Source organism: Sardina pilchardus, chromosome 19 (genome assembly GCF_963854185.1).
Source record: "Sardina pilchardus chromosome 19, fSarPil1.1, whole genome shotgun sequence".
In the NCBI taxonomy this organism is placed as follows: Eukaryota; Metazoa; Chordata; class Actinopteri; order Clupeiformes; family Clupeidae; genus Sardina; species Sardina pilchardus.
Window position 1 is genome coordinate 12,097,221 of NC_085012.1, and position 15,402 is coordinate 12,112,622.

At 42.4% G+C, this 15,402-nt stretch overlaps 2 protein-coding genes across 2 annotated transcripts in view; one reads left to right on the forward strand and one right to left on the reverse strand.

Annotated features, from left to right (window-relative positions):
* Nucleotides 1-8,604, reverse strand: part of gnal (guanine nucleotide binding protein (G protein), alpha activating activity polypeptide, olfactory type) — a 45,536-nt gene extending 36,932 nt beyond the window's left edge. The window contains exon 1 of the mRNA XM_062520825.1: nucleotides 7,757-8,604. Coding sequence (XP_062376809.1) covers nucleotides 7,757-8,204 — 448 coding nt within the window. The 5' untranslated portion in view covers nucleotides 8,205-8,604. The remainder of the gene's footprint in view (nucleotides 1-7,756) is intronic.
* A 3,881-nt stretch (nucleotides 8,605-12,485) lies between these two features.
* elovl2 (ELOVL fatty acid elongase 2) overlaps nucleotides 12,486-15,402 on the forward strand; it is a 10,810-nt gene continuing 7,893 nt past the window's right edge. The window contains exons 1-2 of the mRNA XM_062520828.1: nucleotides 12,486-12,695; nucleotides 14,747-14,810. Coding sequence (XP_062376812.1) covers nucleotides 12,693-12,695; nucleotides 14,747-14,810 — 67 coding nt within the window. The 5' untranslated portion in view covers nucleotides 12,486-12,692. The remainder of the gene's footprint in view (nucleotides 12,696-14,746; nucleotides 14,811-15,402) is intronic.

Below are 15,402 nucleotides of genomic sequence, written 5' to 3' on the forward strand. Positions count from 1 at the left end.
AACGAGTTCCCAAGTTTGCATACCAGTGGCCAAGGCACAGCTAGGCTGAGGAGAGCAGCTAATTCAGTACCATCTGTAATAACAGTACATAGACCTACAAGCACTTTTTGAACATAGGAATGAAAATGTTTTTTTCAAAGCAAAGTACACATTTCCCCAAACTGACATTACATTACTAGTGTGTTACACAGGAAGGATAGGACGCCTACTGATACCTCCCAGAGTATTAGTATACCAATAATAACAGTTATAAAATCAAATGAATACAAATTAATCAACCTGATGTCACAGGGCTACTTATCTACAAATACTTAGGCTGCCTTATCTAACCTTTCATTTTGATACTAAAAATAACCTTATCACTGCTGTGTCATCCATGTACAGACCAACAAACAAATAAACAAAAGCCACTGGAACAGTCCAAGTCCTTCCGAGTTCGAACGTGATCGCTATCTGTGCCGCAGAGGAGCACGTTGGCATCATTTGGGACAATGGAAAGATTTTCCCGCACACGAATATGGAAAGGAGATGCAAAGGCACTCATAATGGGTCAAACAACAGGTAAGAGGCAGCAGAGGATGCAAATGATGCATACGGTTTCTGTGGCCTCTCCTAACTGTCTCTACAGCCAGACTGTGGGGCTGGGAGGAGGCAGTGTTCAAAAGTCGCCTGTCTCCCTCTCCTGGAGAATACAAGTAATGCGGTGAAATACAGTTTGTCAGCAGCTATTTACATGCAATTAGATAAACAAATATTAACCATTGTTAATGTTAAGCTACGACTTTGATGAATATTTTTACATGGATAATTAAAACAGCTGTGAATGATAGCTTGCATTTCACAAAATAAAAGTGTGTTACATTAAAGTACATTAGGCTACACATAATTTGTTCAAAATGTCCCTGCAATATGTTGTGACACACTGCTTTAGCATGGCTGAAAACAGGTGTAGAAACTGTTCCAAGTCATTGCCCTCATAATCAGAATCTCAACAAAAACTCTAACCTGACTGTTTTTTATGGGAAGGAAAAAAAACAACAACAAAAAACACAGGACTCAACCTGACCAGTCTTAGAGATAAAGGAAAGTAGCTAATCAAAATGTCCCTTTTTTAGTCTCTGCTCTCTTTATAGAGAAACAAGGCAGGTGCTTCATTGATACCATATGTCCAGTTCATTTAGGTTGTACACTACAGTGCTGCGCAAACATATGAAATCCTGTGACGAGAGGGCACATATTTCTCAGACAGCGCACTATGACGTCTGACTGACACTGCGGTTTCTCCTGAGGTTACGAGGGTAAGCTAGTTACCTCTGTTTGTGGTATAGCCCTCTGATCTCACACTGGCCCAAGGCGTTTGAACCCCTTTTGAACCACAGACTTTAGGCACTCATAGTTATGTGTGAATTTGATGGCTTGTGTATTTATGGCAAGCAGTGGCTGCCTGTGAGCACAACAAGTTTGTTATACTGGGGATAAAAACTCAAATGGATGCTTAAATGAGCTGATGCAATGTTGTCTGGAAAGCTGTTTTCATAATTGAGGAGCAAAACAGTTTGGTTTACATTTTTGAATATAACATTTCATGCTGATGTCAACTAGGCTGTGCAATTAATCAAATTAATCGATTCATTGTGAATGTGACTTCCAACAATTATGAAAATAGCATAATCGAAATATAATTATTATTTTGCTACATTGCAGTTTCATAACAATGCTCTCCTTTTGTCTTGAGTTGTCGTGTGCGTTAACTTTTCACATGTATTTTTTCCTGTTGGATTATATTTAACAATCAATTAAAAAAATGGAAATTTTGAATATGATAGTTCCAAAATCACTGAGTAATCACATTTAATAATCGTGATCTCAATATTGAGCAAAATAATCGTGATAATGATTTTTACCATAATCGAGCAGTCCTAATGTCAACTGACCAATACTTGCTTATACTATAACATAAAATAGCTGATTTCTTTAGGGAGATTCTTATATTCAGCAGAGTTGTGCATAAATTCAGATAAAAATTCATGAGTTGACCGCTACTTAGTGGAAGGGTTAAATGCAATACAGCGCAGGGCCAAATGTTTTCCAAATTACAGATACTGTGACCACACATTTAAAGGAATTCTAAGGACATTGTGTGCACTAGTGTTTCAGAGAGCCAGACTTGGCAGGGTTTGGGTGGGAGAAGAGTTAATGTACAGCCCGGTTCAAATCAGGGGCCAGGGAACAGGTTTCCTGTCTGGCCTCGTTTTGCGCATACTTTCTGTTGTGAGTGAATGCAAAATAGATGGTTACAGATTAAGACGCAAAAAAACTGGCTTAACTGAGATCGCTTTCAAAACTTTTAGAGATAAAACAATATGACAACATACACAAACCACTAGTCTCTATGCTGTAATTTGAGTTGCTCGTAAACAGCGTTCGGGCGACATGACTTATCTCCCCTCATTGGAGAATAGTTTGTGTCAAATAAATACACAGTCGCAGACTTGGCCTGTTGCCCTGCGCTCCTTTAAAGCACATTCTTGGCCTCTAATCCCTTTGTTATTGTTTTGGGTCACATGAACTTCTACCCTGCAGGCGCGATGGGCCAGTTTCCACAGGACGGCCACGACCGATTTAGAAAGCAAGAGTGAGAGTTTGTTTGGACACAGAAAACAGGATGGAGACCTGTGTGTGTGTGTGTGTGTGTGTGTGTGTGTGTAAGTGTAGCAGTGCTGTTGTGTGTGACAATATGCTGTATGTGTGTTTGTGTGTAACATGTGTGAATGTTTGTTATGTGTCAATCTTGCCTGCTTATGGACACTGTGATGAGAGAATGTGCATACTATATATTTGACTTCTCCGTATAAGACACACATATATTAGAGTGCATATCACATTTGAGCATGCGCGTTTATCTGTATGAAAGTGTGCATGTGTGAATGTAAATAAGTATATGTGTGCTTGACTGTGTGTACGTATGTGTGTGTGTGTGTGTGTGTGTGTGTGTATTTGTGTGTGCGCGTGTGTGTATCAGCAGGGGAGAGGATAGTTAGGAGTTAGGAGGATATTCAGTAGGTCAATGATTCGAATACACTCCCCTCCCCCCACCAGCATTCAAATGTAGCTGGCCTGTGATTCGCAGACAATATTTCACATGGTCACTGAAAGCAAACTCACCTCTGCCATATCTACCAGCGCCAAGAGTCAGTTTGTCTGCCAAGAGGTAGTCTAGTACTCTGCACCTCTATGGCCATTTTGTGTGTGTGTCTCTGTGTGTTTGAGTGCGTGTGTGTGAGTGTGCATGTGTGTGTCTGTGTGTGTTTGTGTTTGTGTACTGTATGTGTGTGTGTGTGTGTGTGTGTGTGTGTGTGTGTGTGTGTGTGTGTGTGTGTGTGTAACTCAACCTGGAGTGAGACCTTTCCTGCAGGAGGACACATATCTAGCCAACTTCCAAAGGGAAATAAAACACTTTGATGGTGCACAAAAGCACTCTGAAAATTGGCGCCAAACTCTATTTTGACTATGTGTTTCCTACAGGGTAAGAAGAGGCAGAGCGCGGGATACTATGTTGTGGGAAAGTCTAAGCTTGAGTGAGAGGTCATATATTGTGTCCCTGCAGGGATTCGGTCATTTAAAATGTGCGATATTGTAGAATTTCAACTCAAAAAATCCAAAATCCCCTTGACAGCCAATTAAGTTGGATTGTTGGGTGCTGGTGACTTGCAGGTTTACGATTAATAAAAAAGAAAAAAGGATCACCGCACACCATAGGACTACACTTTTAAGATTTTATTACTGAGCAACGCGTTTCACCTTGCGCTTCCTCAGGCCTCAGTGTAGTCCTATGGTGTGCGGTGATCCTTTTTTCTTTTTTATTGTAGAATTTCACTTGAGTCCATAGTGCATTATCTGGTGTATGACGTGACTGTCACCGTCTCCTCATTTTAATTTGTCCCCCTTGAGAAGACCATCTTGACCAAAATTGGTAACATTCAACGCAAGCTGAGTACATTGGGATCAAACAGAGAAATGATGAAATTATCACCAGTAAACCAAGAAGACAAATATACGGCGGCCTGTATGATGGACTGAGAACAGACAGAAACACATGCAAGGCCTAGTATTTGTATGTTTTGACATTGTAAACATGAATATGTAGAGGTACAGTAGATATCTGCACTAATGGGACAGCTATTGTTAAAAGCTGAACTATAAAACCCACACATTTCTGGATTTTCACCTACTAGTGTTTAAGGACAGCTCTGGGAGGTTTTGTCCCTAAGAGGTTGGAAAAATAGTATTTTGGTGGAGAACACGAGGTGAGTTAGGCCTCATCCCTGTGCCACAGACACTGTTGACAGCATAAAACAAGAGTGAGTCACTCTTCCCAGACATGCATGTGTGTGCAGACACACACACACACACACACACACACACACACACACACACACAGCCACACACACACACACACACAGCCACACACACACACACACACACACACACACACACACACACACACACACACACACACACACATCCTTCCTTCTCTTTTGTGGAACGAGTGACTGATCCACACCTGCCTGTGTCATTTATAGCTATCCAGATGCATCCATGAATTCAAAAAACAGTAAGATCATTTCCTGAGAGAGATAAAAATATGATTTATGCACCGCTGGATGAATTAGGCAAGCTAATCTAAGCAAGAATAACAAGGATTTCCAAAACAAACAGCAACCTCCACGTGTCATGCTGAACGGCATACAGCATTTCAACAGAACTCACTCTTACCAACAGCCGGCCATATGCAATGGGTTCTAAGACTTCTATTTTATGTACTTCTTCATGGAGAATAATTCACTTTCTCTTTCCAACGTTACAATTGTTTGAGTTAAGGCTTGATGGTATGTGGTACTAAAATGTATATCACAGTATATTTGAAACATGGAATGAAACAGTACAGGTTACTATAAACACACACACACACACACACACACACACACACACACACACACAGAGAGAGAGAGAGATTATATCCTTCTTTCTCAGAGTTTCAATATAAATGCTTGTAATACCGCTATTATTGTACTCCTGTGTATATCCAACAGTACGACTGGGATATATTTCACATTGAACAGAGGTTTGTTATGTTAGTGTCTCTTTTTCCTGTTATGGCAGGTATTGGCCAAATCGCTTCTTGCATCATCTCACTGTCAGTGTCTATATGACCACACTGATAACCCTGCTGTCTGCATGCATTTGCCAGTATTGTAGTATAGTTCAAATCCATACCTTACAGGATACATTCATATTGTTTATATTAGATATCTTTTATACCTTCCACCCCTAATCTGAGTACTTTTTGTCTCAGAGGAAGGCTCCTACAGTCTCGCGTTAATCAAGGTTTATGACACTACAGTATGAGATTACAAATAGAGCACAAAGCCTTGTGTTAATCATGAAAATTGTCCACGGCGCGACCCGCTGTAAATGTCTAATATGATTATCAAACCCGACCCATCGTATTCTCTCTAATGGGATCATGTGAGCCACAGTGCCACTGATACAGAGCTCGTTCCTCCGTTCAAAACACATGCTCTTCTGATACCGACTACTGCATATGACTACTGCATACGATAAGAGTCTGTGGAATGCTGAAATACTGCATGCAGGTACGGATGTTACACAAGACGCCGCCAGCCGGAGGGCATTCCGATGCGAGTTCATCGAGTGCCACTGCCACCAAAGAAAAAGCATCCAAGAGAGATTGGAGTCAACATCTGACTCAACTCAGACACTGGGGGACTATTCATAACGGGTATCTAGGTATTACAGTGTAATAACAGCGGGTTTGTCATCAGTGTAACACCAAATGGGATGGCTGGTTTCGCTTTGTTTGTTAAACGGATTTAGCAAAGATAAATAAATCTCAACTGAGTCATTCAGTAGCGACAGACCAAGACACTGCAACTGGTTGCCAACTCTAATGCTTTTGTATGGAGACTCTAAACAAACAATTGTAGAGTTTCCTGTTTTCATGTCAAAGATGATTTTAAATAGTGGCTATTTAACTTTTCAGAGAGGGCCGTTTATATTGCAAAGGCATCCTGCAAAGACATACTGTGGCTCCACTGACACATATACTGCCTTAATGTGAGAAACCCTGTTATGATAAAGTGCTGGGCAGTGTTGTTGAGTTACCACCATGGCAACTGTGGACTGAGAGTGTTCAAAATGACAGTCTCTCCATTATTAAAGCATAGCAGTTGTTCAGCAAGGCTTTTGGGAAACAAATCCTACTTGCCGTTGTGTGTTCCATGACATGAACTAGTCTGGCCATTTGTCCTCGGGGAGGAAGTAAGTAAGCATTGGCTATAAAGGACTATGATAAATCAGGTGATGGACGTCCCTATATTGAGTTCATTTTTGCTATTGTCTGCATGTGTACATTTAATATTACCACTGTCAACAGAAAAGTGACCTATTTGTCATAGGTTGAATATTATTTAAGGACAAAATGTTAGGACAAGCAATCTTTAGCCACTGATAGAAGGCTGCCATGTAAATTGTCCTGTCAAAATGTAATCAATGTGAAGGTAATCACCTTGATCCACTGCATTGAGCTTTCAGTGTGGTCGTATACTGTAGGTCTAATGGCAGGGAAAGCTCTAATCAACACAGGATTCTGCGCCTAAAACTGAAACTATCCTTGTATTACTGGCATTCCAGTATAGTGTGTTTTTCCAAGTTTGAAGATGCCAGGAAGGTAGGTCTGGAGATATCTGATGGATTATTTAAAAACAAATACAATTCTCTTCAGTAAATATAAAGTACCATACTCAGGTGGAATCTGATGTAGTGATATTGGAGGTTTACATTCCCAGGATCAACACTGCATTATCTTCCATATCATACACTCCCATACTGAGGCAATGTATCATCATCTGATCAAGTGGGACTCATTTTTTTACAGAGCGGAGGATGCTCTGACTGTCATGTTTTTGGTTAATGTTACACAGGGCAGCCATTACATAATGCGTTATAATCAGAGTTGTTGAACAATGACTAAATTTTATCACATCGTAGTTCGGATGACCCCTGCAATAAAACACAGACATTAACCAGAAGGTTGTAAAGTGTGGGCACCTGTTGAAATGGAGGGAAGACAGTAATAGTCTCTATGTCTACCTCAGTTCCTGTCTTCACTCTTGAGCCAAGACCCATGACTAGCTCATTCATATCATAGAGGCATTCAATTCTCACCAGCTTTAGAGTACCGAAACAGTCATGAGAATACCTGATTATGTGTGTAGCCTTTAACAACTCATTTTATCCACAGTCGCGAGATGTTCTTGTGATTAGTTATCATTATTACCTTATATATCACATTTGATACTAATACTATGGGTAATGACTTTAATCTAAAAGCAAAGATCACTTTGGCCTTGACATCTAAAGGATGACATCACACAGACACTGAGGGGTGTCTCAGGCACTGGACAGGGCACTTTGCTGTACATGCCACTGGCTGAAGGATAACTAGCATGTGCCCATCAATACAGCCTTCATCCTGAAGCTATTCCTTAGACTATGTGCAAGATCAGTGGTGGCAAGCAGCTCTTTTCTGTACCATCTAATCTACTCACGTCCAAACGCCAATGCAGTAGCACCTTTTGAAAGTGATTAGGGACACAAATTGAATAAATGTGCTATAAGATTCACTAGAAAAGCTAGCCTATGGCACAAATCACTGTGCTGGAAGGACACATACCAAGTAAAAGAAGTCGGTATGTTTGCCGGTATTCCCTTTTCTGCTCCTTGAGTTCTCGGTCAATGCGTATACTGATTTTCTTTGCCTCTTTCGCGGCTGCCTTTTCCATCGCTAACAGTTTGTCTAAGTTTTTTCGTTTGTGGGGACTGTGCTTCTGCACGCGAAGCCTCCCGCCATGGTCATCGCCTCCTCCATTGCCATTCTGAACGGGCACGCCGTCGGTCATGTCTCCCTGCCGTATAGCCCGATTAGGATTCTTGCGGGAATTCCCACGGCAGAACAGACACTCGCGGGGTGCCACCATGTCGTTGATATCCTCTCCCTTGTCCTCGTGATTCGAAGACCCGGAGCGCAGGGGTAAGGACGAATCTGCTGGCTGTTCGGAATCTGACATGTAACCGCCGGGATCTCCCCAGAGAGTAGGACGCAGACTATAACACAGCCCCATAATGTGTTCGGTTCCCGTAACACTTAATTAAAACAGATCCAATCAAAACGTAGCTCTAAATCTTTTGGCAGGAGCGCTTGACCTTCACTCATCGCGGCATCATCAAACTGGTGATCTCCGTGATTCCAAGGCACCTGATGTCTTCATGGTTGACCATTTGCCAAAATGTGTGCCATTTTCCCCATTTTCCCTTTCGTGTCTTGCTCCGTATGAATTTTAGAGAGAGGAAACCCCGTCTTGCCGCCCCTACTTCACCTTACTCGAGGGAAATCCAAGAACACCGCGAGAGCCGAAGCGAAGGCTCTGAAAACAAATCCCCTATCTTCGTTTCCAGGTTATGTGGAGTGACTGAAACTGCCCTGCGACTGAAGGCGCGCCGCGTCAACTGCAACAGGGGAACAGTTTGCTGATTGAACAAAGATTACAACAGGACGTTATCGTCAGCCAACGTGCGTGCGTGCGTGCGTGCGTGCGTGCGAGGTCCCTCACGCAGGAAATCAATGCGGGTGAGTGGTGTCCTCCTCTGCACGTTTTACTACACAACCACCTGCTAAGACCTGCATGCACTGCCCCCTACCATAACCCCTCTAGCCTGGAGACTGTCTGTCGTGCACACTAAAGATTTTAAAACCAATCAAAGACGTGGACCACCATGTCACGTAGCAGGTTTGCGCCAGGTCTTTCTGGGTAATTCCAATAGTCTTTTAGTGGTCGAACCTTGATCACACGTTTAGTCAAACCAACAGGGCATGACTCACAATAAGACATACAGTACAAGTGCCTGCCACTCCATGCAAAGACAAAAGACAAATTACATTTGTAATGGGATGCAAACATGTGTGTTTTGTGTTTTTTACCTTTATGGACTAACCTAGCCAAATAATATTGCAAGATTATTAATTTGTTTAGGTATAGTTTTTCCCCCCTCAAACATGAAATATAGGTTATGTGTGACATCAAGTGTGATATCAGTGGTAATGTTATATCAACTGATGTTATGTAGACTGTATTTTGAGACAGTCAGCTGACTGACTGGTGAGAAAAAATAAATAAACCAGATAGCCTATTCGTGGGTCTCATCTGGTCCCTTTCCACAGGTGTATAAAATCAAGCATTTAAGATTATGTATGCAGACTGTATGGTGCTTGATTAATACAGCTGTGGAGAGGGATCTGATGAAACCCAAAACATTTCCTAGAATACATCAATGTATAAGGTTGCATTGGCTTCATTCTTAGAGCATTAGGGGGTTGTGGCCTTGGTTGAGTAAAGAATTGTGTAGCCTCGTAAATGAGAGCATTGCAGAACAGAGAGGTCATCTAGGCAAACATCCACCAGATTTAACAAGATTGCCACACACACACACACAAGAATTGAAAAAGACGACCCCAGTCAGATCCCCAAGTCACAATCACCTCTTTTCCTCTCACAACATTTGCATAATAGTGTCTTATCTACAGTGTAATAGTGTCTTATCTAACATACAGGCAGCTATCTCTCGATGACTCTATTATTCCATTATTTAAGATTAAAGATAGGCTACATTTAGTCACTAGATTTATATTTTCCTTTGTGGAACATACACCCATCAAATGTGGTAAGTTAACATAATTTGGTATAGTCACTTAACCAGGTCCTTGAAAGAGGATGGGGAACCTGATTTAGTCAAAATTCAGCTTGTCATGTCAGAGCTGTCTGGCAACAACATGTTCAGTCAGTACATGATGTAACCTCACCGCGCATCCTATCAGTTTGGACCATGTAGCCAAAGCCTTGAGTTCACTGTAGGGTTTGTTATCCAAGTTATTTTATTGTATGTTGGCTCGACGCCATATTGGCCCTGGTAGCGTTTGGGTGTACGATTGTGACAACCTGTACAATACAAAGTTATTACAAGTTTGACAGTTTCAGTTCTTGATAAGAGAAGATTACTTGACTTGCGGTTGAACTTTAGTCAGTGGCGATATTGATAACATTCTGTCAACTCACTAGATTTTTTTTTTTTTCACTGTCCATTGTGTAACCAAGGAGTGGTGAGAGGAGGAGCTCTCTCCAACAGCATACCCATGAACAAGATAACAACAAATTTGTGTCAAGTTGGGTTGTTGAAAGGAAGAGGCAGGGCCTCGGGACAAAAATAGATTTCAAGGGCTGCTAAACTGTATAGCGTTCTCTATTCTACACACTGAAATTCAGCGTTTTTGAACTCTTATCTCACTGTGTGTCTTCTGGTGTATGCATTTTAACAAGGACATTACTGTATCATAAAAGAGAATGCTATCTAGGGAGTAATGTTCATCTCCAGAGTTCCAGCCTAGTCATGCTACACTATCTGCACATCACTTGAACAGTCATACAGTACGTGTATCTTAAGGAAATCATAAACCAGGTCTAAAAATAACTGCGCACCACAATTAATGACCCCAATGTACCTTCCCTAAAAAGGAAATGTGATCACAGTGCAGGTGACGTTCCACAGGGGTCAAGAACCAGAGATACTAGGGAAAAGGTTTTCCAAGGTAATGGTGAGCTCATAGGTTAGCTGTAAGGACTTCTGTCCCCATCTTGTGGAGATGGGATGAAACTGAATTCATCTCGTGTTGTAGTGTACACATTTGCATTTGCAGCTGATGATGTAATGTTCATGGATAATAGATAACATGACCCTGGTCAAATCCTTGCCCTTTTATCAATTAGTAGCCTAATACATACAGTGAGAAATGGTACCACTAGAATCAAAGACTTTCATTTTTAGAGAACGGACTAATGATGTTCTGTAGCTGAATCTTTTCTCTAGATTCTCAGGACATTGTCCAGAAGTCATATATGAAAACAGCTTTGGGCACTATTCAGTCAATAAGCACATCAAACAACACCCCTTCATGTCGATTCTCCCCTATATCATGATTGTGTCAACAAACAAGATTGTGTGTGTGTGTGTGTGTGTGTGTGTGTGTGTGTGTGTGTGTGTGTGTGTGTGTGTGTGTTTGTGCTTTTGTGTTGTAGCTATCTACCTACTACTAACTCCTGTCTATCTACATGATCATATTCAATACTCCTATGGAATAAGCATCACCACACACCTATGAATGAGTATGAATGAACATTTTTCAGCCATTTGATTTGCGAGTACAGGCAAGTCTTGATTTTGCCACTAGATGGCGTTACAGTCTAAATGACTGTAAATGACCACTTGAAGTTTCAGTGATTTAAAACACTACAGTAGGCCTATACTCAAAGTGCATTATTGATTGCCAATACTTTAGAGTTAAACATTTCATTATGAACGTTTAACTATAGGGTATTCTTATTGTAGCCACAAAGGACGTTTTACAACTGTCACTCTCCAGCTGTAGCATATGGTGCAACAATTTAATAGATGTTGCAACCAAGACATTGTGGGCCACACAGAGTGGGTGTGGTGAGTTTGCATCTAGTGGCTTAAGGTGATGAGCTTTATGAAAATGTAGAAATGCACAGTCAAATTGGACTCTTGTGTGCTATTGCCCACCCTGCCTCAGATGTTGGGCTGCCAGTAAATTGTGTGGTCTCATAAAGCTGAAGTGATTAGCATTCTCATATAATTTTGGTTTTGTGAGTCATTCCTGGTTTAGTCCAAGGAGGTGTATAATTATGTGTGCGTGCGTGCGTGCGTGCGTGCGTGCGTGTGTGTGTGTGTGTGTTTAATTGGGCAGTAGCCGCCTATAGTGTCCAGGGGTGGAATAATTTAAAGGAACGGTGTTCGCATGTCGCCTGCGCGCGACTTTCGCCTGCGAATTAGCGTGGTTTTACCAGACTCATTACATCGTTTCACTTTGTGAACAGTAGGCCTATGTCAGTGAAATGAAAATGAGCAAAGGTAGAATAGGCGGCGGGTCCAGGTATACTTTGAAATGCAGTTTGTGGAGGCGAATTGCACTTGCATCGTTTCGTGTTTGCCTGGAATTAACTCTGAAATCACATCTTATTATTATTGTCACAACAAGAATATCAATCATACAAACCATGCCAAATCTAGGTAACAGCAGCAGACTATTATAACGTTGTGTCCGGCCACTGAGCGTCTTTTGTCCAGAGTGAGCGAGCGCATCTAATGCATAAAGCGTGTAATTCTTGTAGTTGTAATGTCTTATAATTCTTGTGATTCTGGCGTGAATCGCCATAAAATAGCATGGCGCTGACGTCAGACAAGCTAAGGCCGTACCCCTATCGGATGGTCTGATACAACCTCCGCCAGATTCCTGCCACCGGGATGAGAGACCGCCTATTGGCTGCGCAACCTGTCGTGTTCTAACATCCCACGACATCGCCTCATCAGCCTTCTCGCCGATCCGATGGCCGGTATGTGATGGTTGAGAGTGCATCGGGCTTTTGGGCGGATACTTAAAGAAACAAGGTGGACACGCTGGAGAGGTCCGCGTCTACTACTCTCTGGATCTGCTGACTCTCTGCATCTCACGGCGATATTAAAACAAGCCGGGGGTTAACATGGTAAGCGGGTTGGTCTTCTCACATTCTAACTGTCCCAGGATTTGAAAGGTAGTATGCATGACAGTGTCGGGCAGAAATGTATCTGTAGTAGTATTCTCGAGTGTGAACAGTCTGCTGGCAATATAAATAGCCGCCCCATAATTGCATTTGTGGAGCGCTCAGAGCCTCCTTTGATTCCCGTTATGTGCTCTAGTTTCTGAAGTAGACAATTAGGTTGCCATGGAATAGAGTAAGACTATTCAGGAAATGCTTCTTTTACTCATTTTCTTTTTCACTATTTTGTAGTGACTCAGATCCACGTTATGACTATACTGCATGGTGATCTTTATAATATGGTTTAATCAAATTTACAGACATCGTATACCTTTGCAATGCAAGAGTTCTGAAGTGTCTGTTTTGCCAGATATTTTCCAGGCAGCTGCGGAGGATGTGATGGATCATTTTGCTTCTTGTTTCTTGAGACATTAGCAAAACACAGAGACCCACAGTTAAGACTAGTGTTTTCCCAAACAACACCAGTGTTGGCAGGCGAAGCTCATTAATGTCAATGTTGTCAATATCTTATCATTTGGTTGTAGAGTTGCATAATTTGGCTGTAGTCTGACAATAGTAGTCCCTGACTTTTTTACTACGAGCTGAAGGGAAAAACAGCCCCTTCAAGCTGTTCTGGAAGAAGTCATAGGTCTACTGAGAATTCAATAATCCTACCCTTCTTTCATTCGGACACTGTCGGAGTGGCTGCTGTTAACACTGGGGATTGTGTGGAGTGCAGAGTAGAGAACAGAAACCCGATGCCCAAGGGTAACAGTCCCAGGGGACTTACCTCCCTTTAACACACACTCTCTCACACACACACACACACACACACACACACACACACACACAGACAGAGGGAGAACATGGGACTGATATTTCAGCATCACGCCTTGCTCTCTGCTCCGGTGTCTCAGGTCACCCTCCGGACTGTTGACACTGTACACCACCGCGGGCCCGATCGGATCGATGCTCACCGAAGTTCTTGGAAGTGAGCGGGGGCACAGAGAGTCTCGAAAAAAGGCCGACCTCAGCTAAAGCGTCTCTTTTACCTCTCCCAAGTCCTCCTGCCCGTGAAGGAGAACGGGACAGACAGACATGGGAACGCAAAAGAAGGGAAGATAGGACAAACAGGATAGGAGACAAACAATCACTCTGGAGGAGCAGAGCAGAACAGAGCAGTTATTTTATTTGTGTCTTTCTGCTACAGTACTTCATATGGCATCACTGGATATGCTTAATCCTCCACACATCCAGAGGAATTGGCCTGATTCTATTTGCAACACTAAAAGCCCTTGGGGGGGGGGGGGGGGGGGGTAGTAAAACATACTCATATTGGTCAGAACCGCTCCAAGATATGATATGAAGTTTCCCCATCCAGACATCGCTAATTTGTCCCAATACAATCTCCGCATGAGGCATCTGAATCTAGAGCGGATGTGACTCGGGTCATCTGCTCTGTGGGTGGTAACCTGATGACATTGGTCACCATGGATTGGGCCGTAGATCAATATTGAACTGAAGGTCAGTGAAGCGTAGCGTTCGGCCCCTACAGCCATTGTATACATACTGTATATATAACAACACGCCAGGCAGTATGTCAATGATGCCCTCCTCCAGAACGTGACTCAAACTCAAATTCAACTCTTAAAAAAAAAAAAAAAGCTCATCCCAGCTTGAAAAGGGAGGCCTTTCTGACCAGGGTGACTATTCATCTGCACTAGACATAACTAAGTGTTGTATAGCATAGTCAGTGTTTGCTTGTGTGTCGTGGTGGTAGTACAGTACATCCATACCATACAGAACATGAGAGCCAAGATGGCTGTTTCACAGGACTGGGTGTTTCCATGGAATTTAACTCATGCCCTTCACCAACACCTAAGCCTTTCGTGCAGTGTTTATCTGTGTGTGTGTGTGTGTGTGTGTGTGTGTGTGTGTGTGTGTGTGTGTGTTTCATCTGCATGTTCACACTCTATTTAAATGTCCTGGCTTTTTTCTCTCTTTCTTTTGCTCTTCAGAGTTACATCAGCACACTAGACCAACGGCTAAATTTGGCCGTGGACAACCTGTTTGGAGAGAGAGGTAGGTCCCACAGCTGTAGCACAACACCCTTATTACTGTGTCACACCTGACCTGACAATGTGACAAGATAAAGGAGTTAGTAAAGAATATTGGTCGTGAAAAGCACTGATTGAACAATGTGCCCATCTAAGCACCTTAGTTGTAGCTCATCTCTCAGGGCTATCAAAACCAGGTCAGAGACTTTAATCCCTTTCACCCAATATAAATAATACAAATCCGTCCTTCACCACGTCAACTTTTCGGGGAACCTGAAAGCGCGAAACAAGAAAAACAATGTTGCTAATAATGGCACGAGACATTGATCGTTATACGATGATTTAGCTTTACATTTCTTTCAGTTAAACATTCATGCTATACTGGTATACTTGTACGATGACTAGGGGCAGATGTGTGAGGGAGAGAGCACTTCAACTTCAATCTGATTCACAGACACACACAGTCTGGTAACTCAGGTGAAGCGGGGAGTCGGGATACTGGAGAGCCTGATTGACCGCGACCAGCCTCACCAGTCAAAGGCTGAATAAACGTCTGTCATACTCAGTGGGATGCAGGGGCCATTTTGATGCTGAGAGAAACTCTCGGATCAGCCACA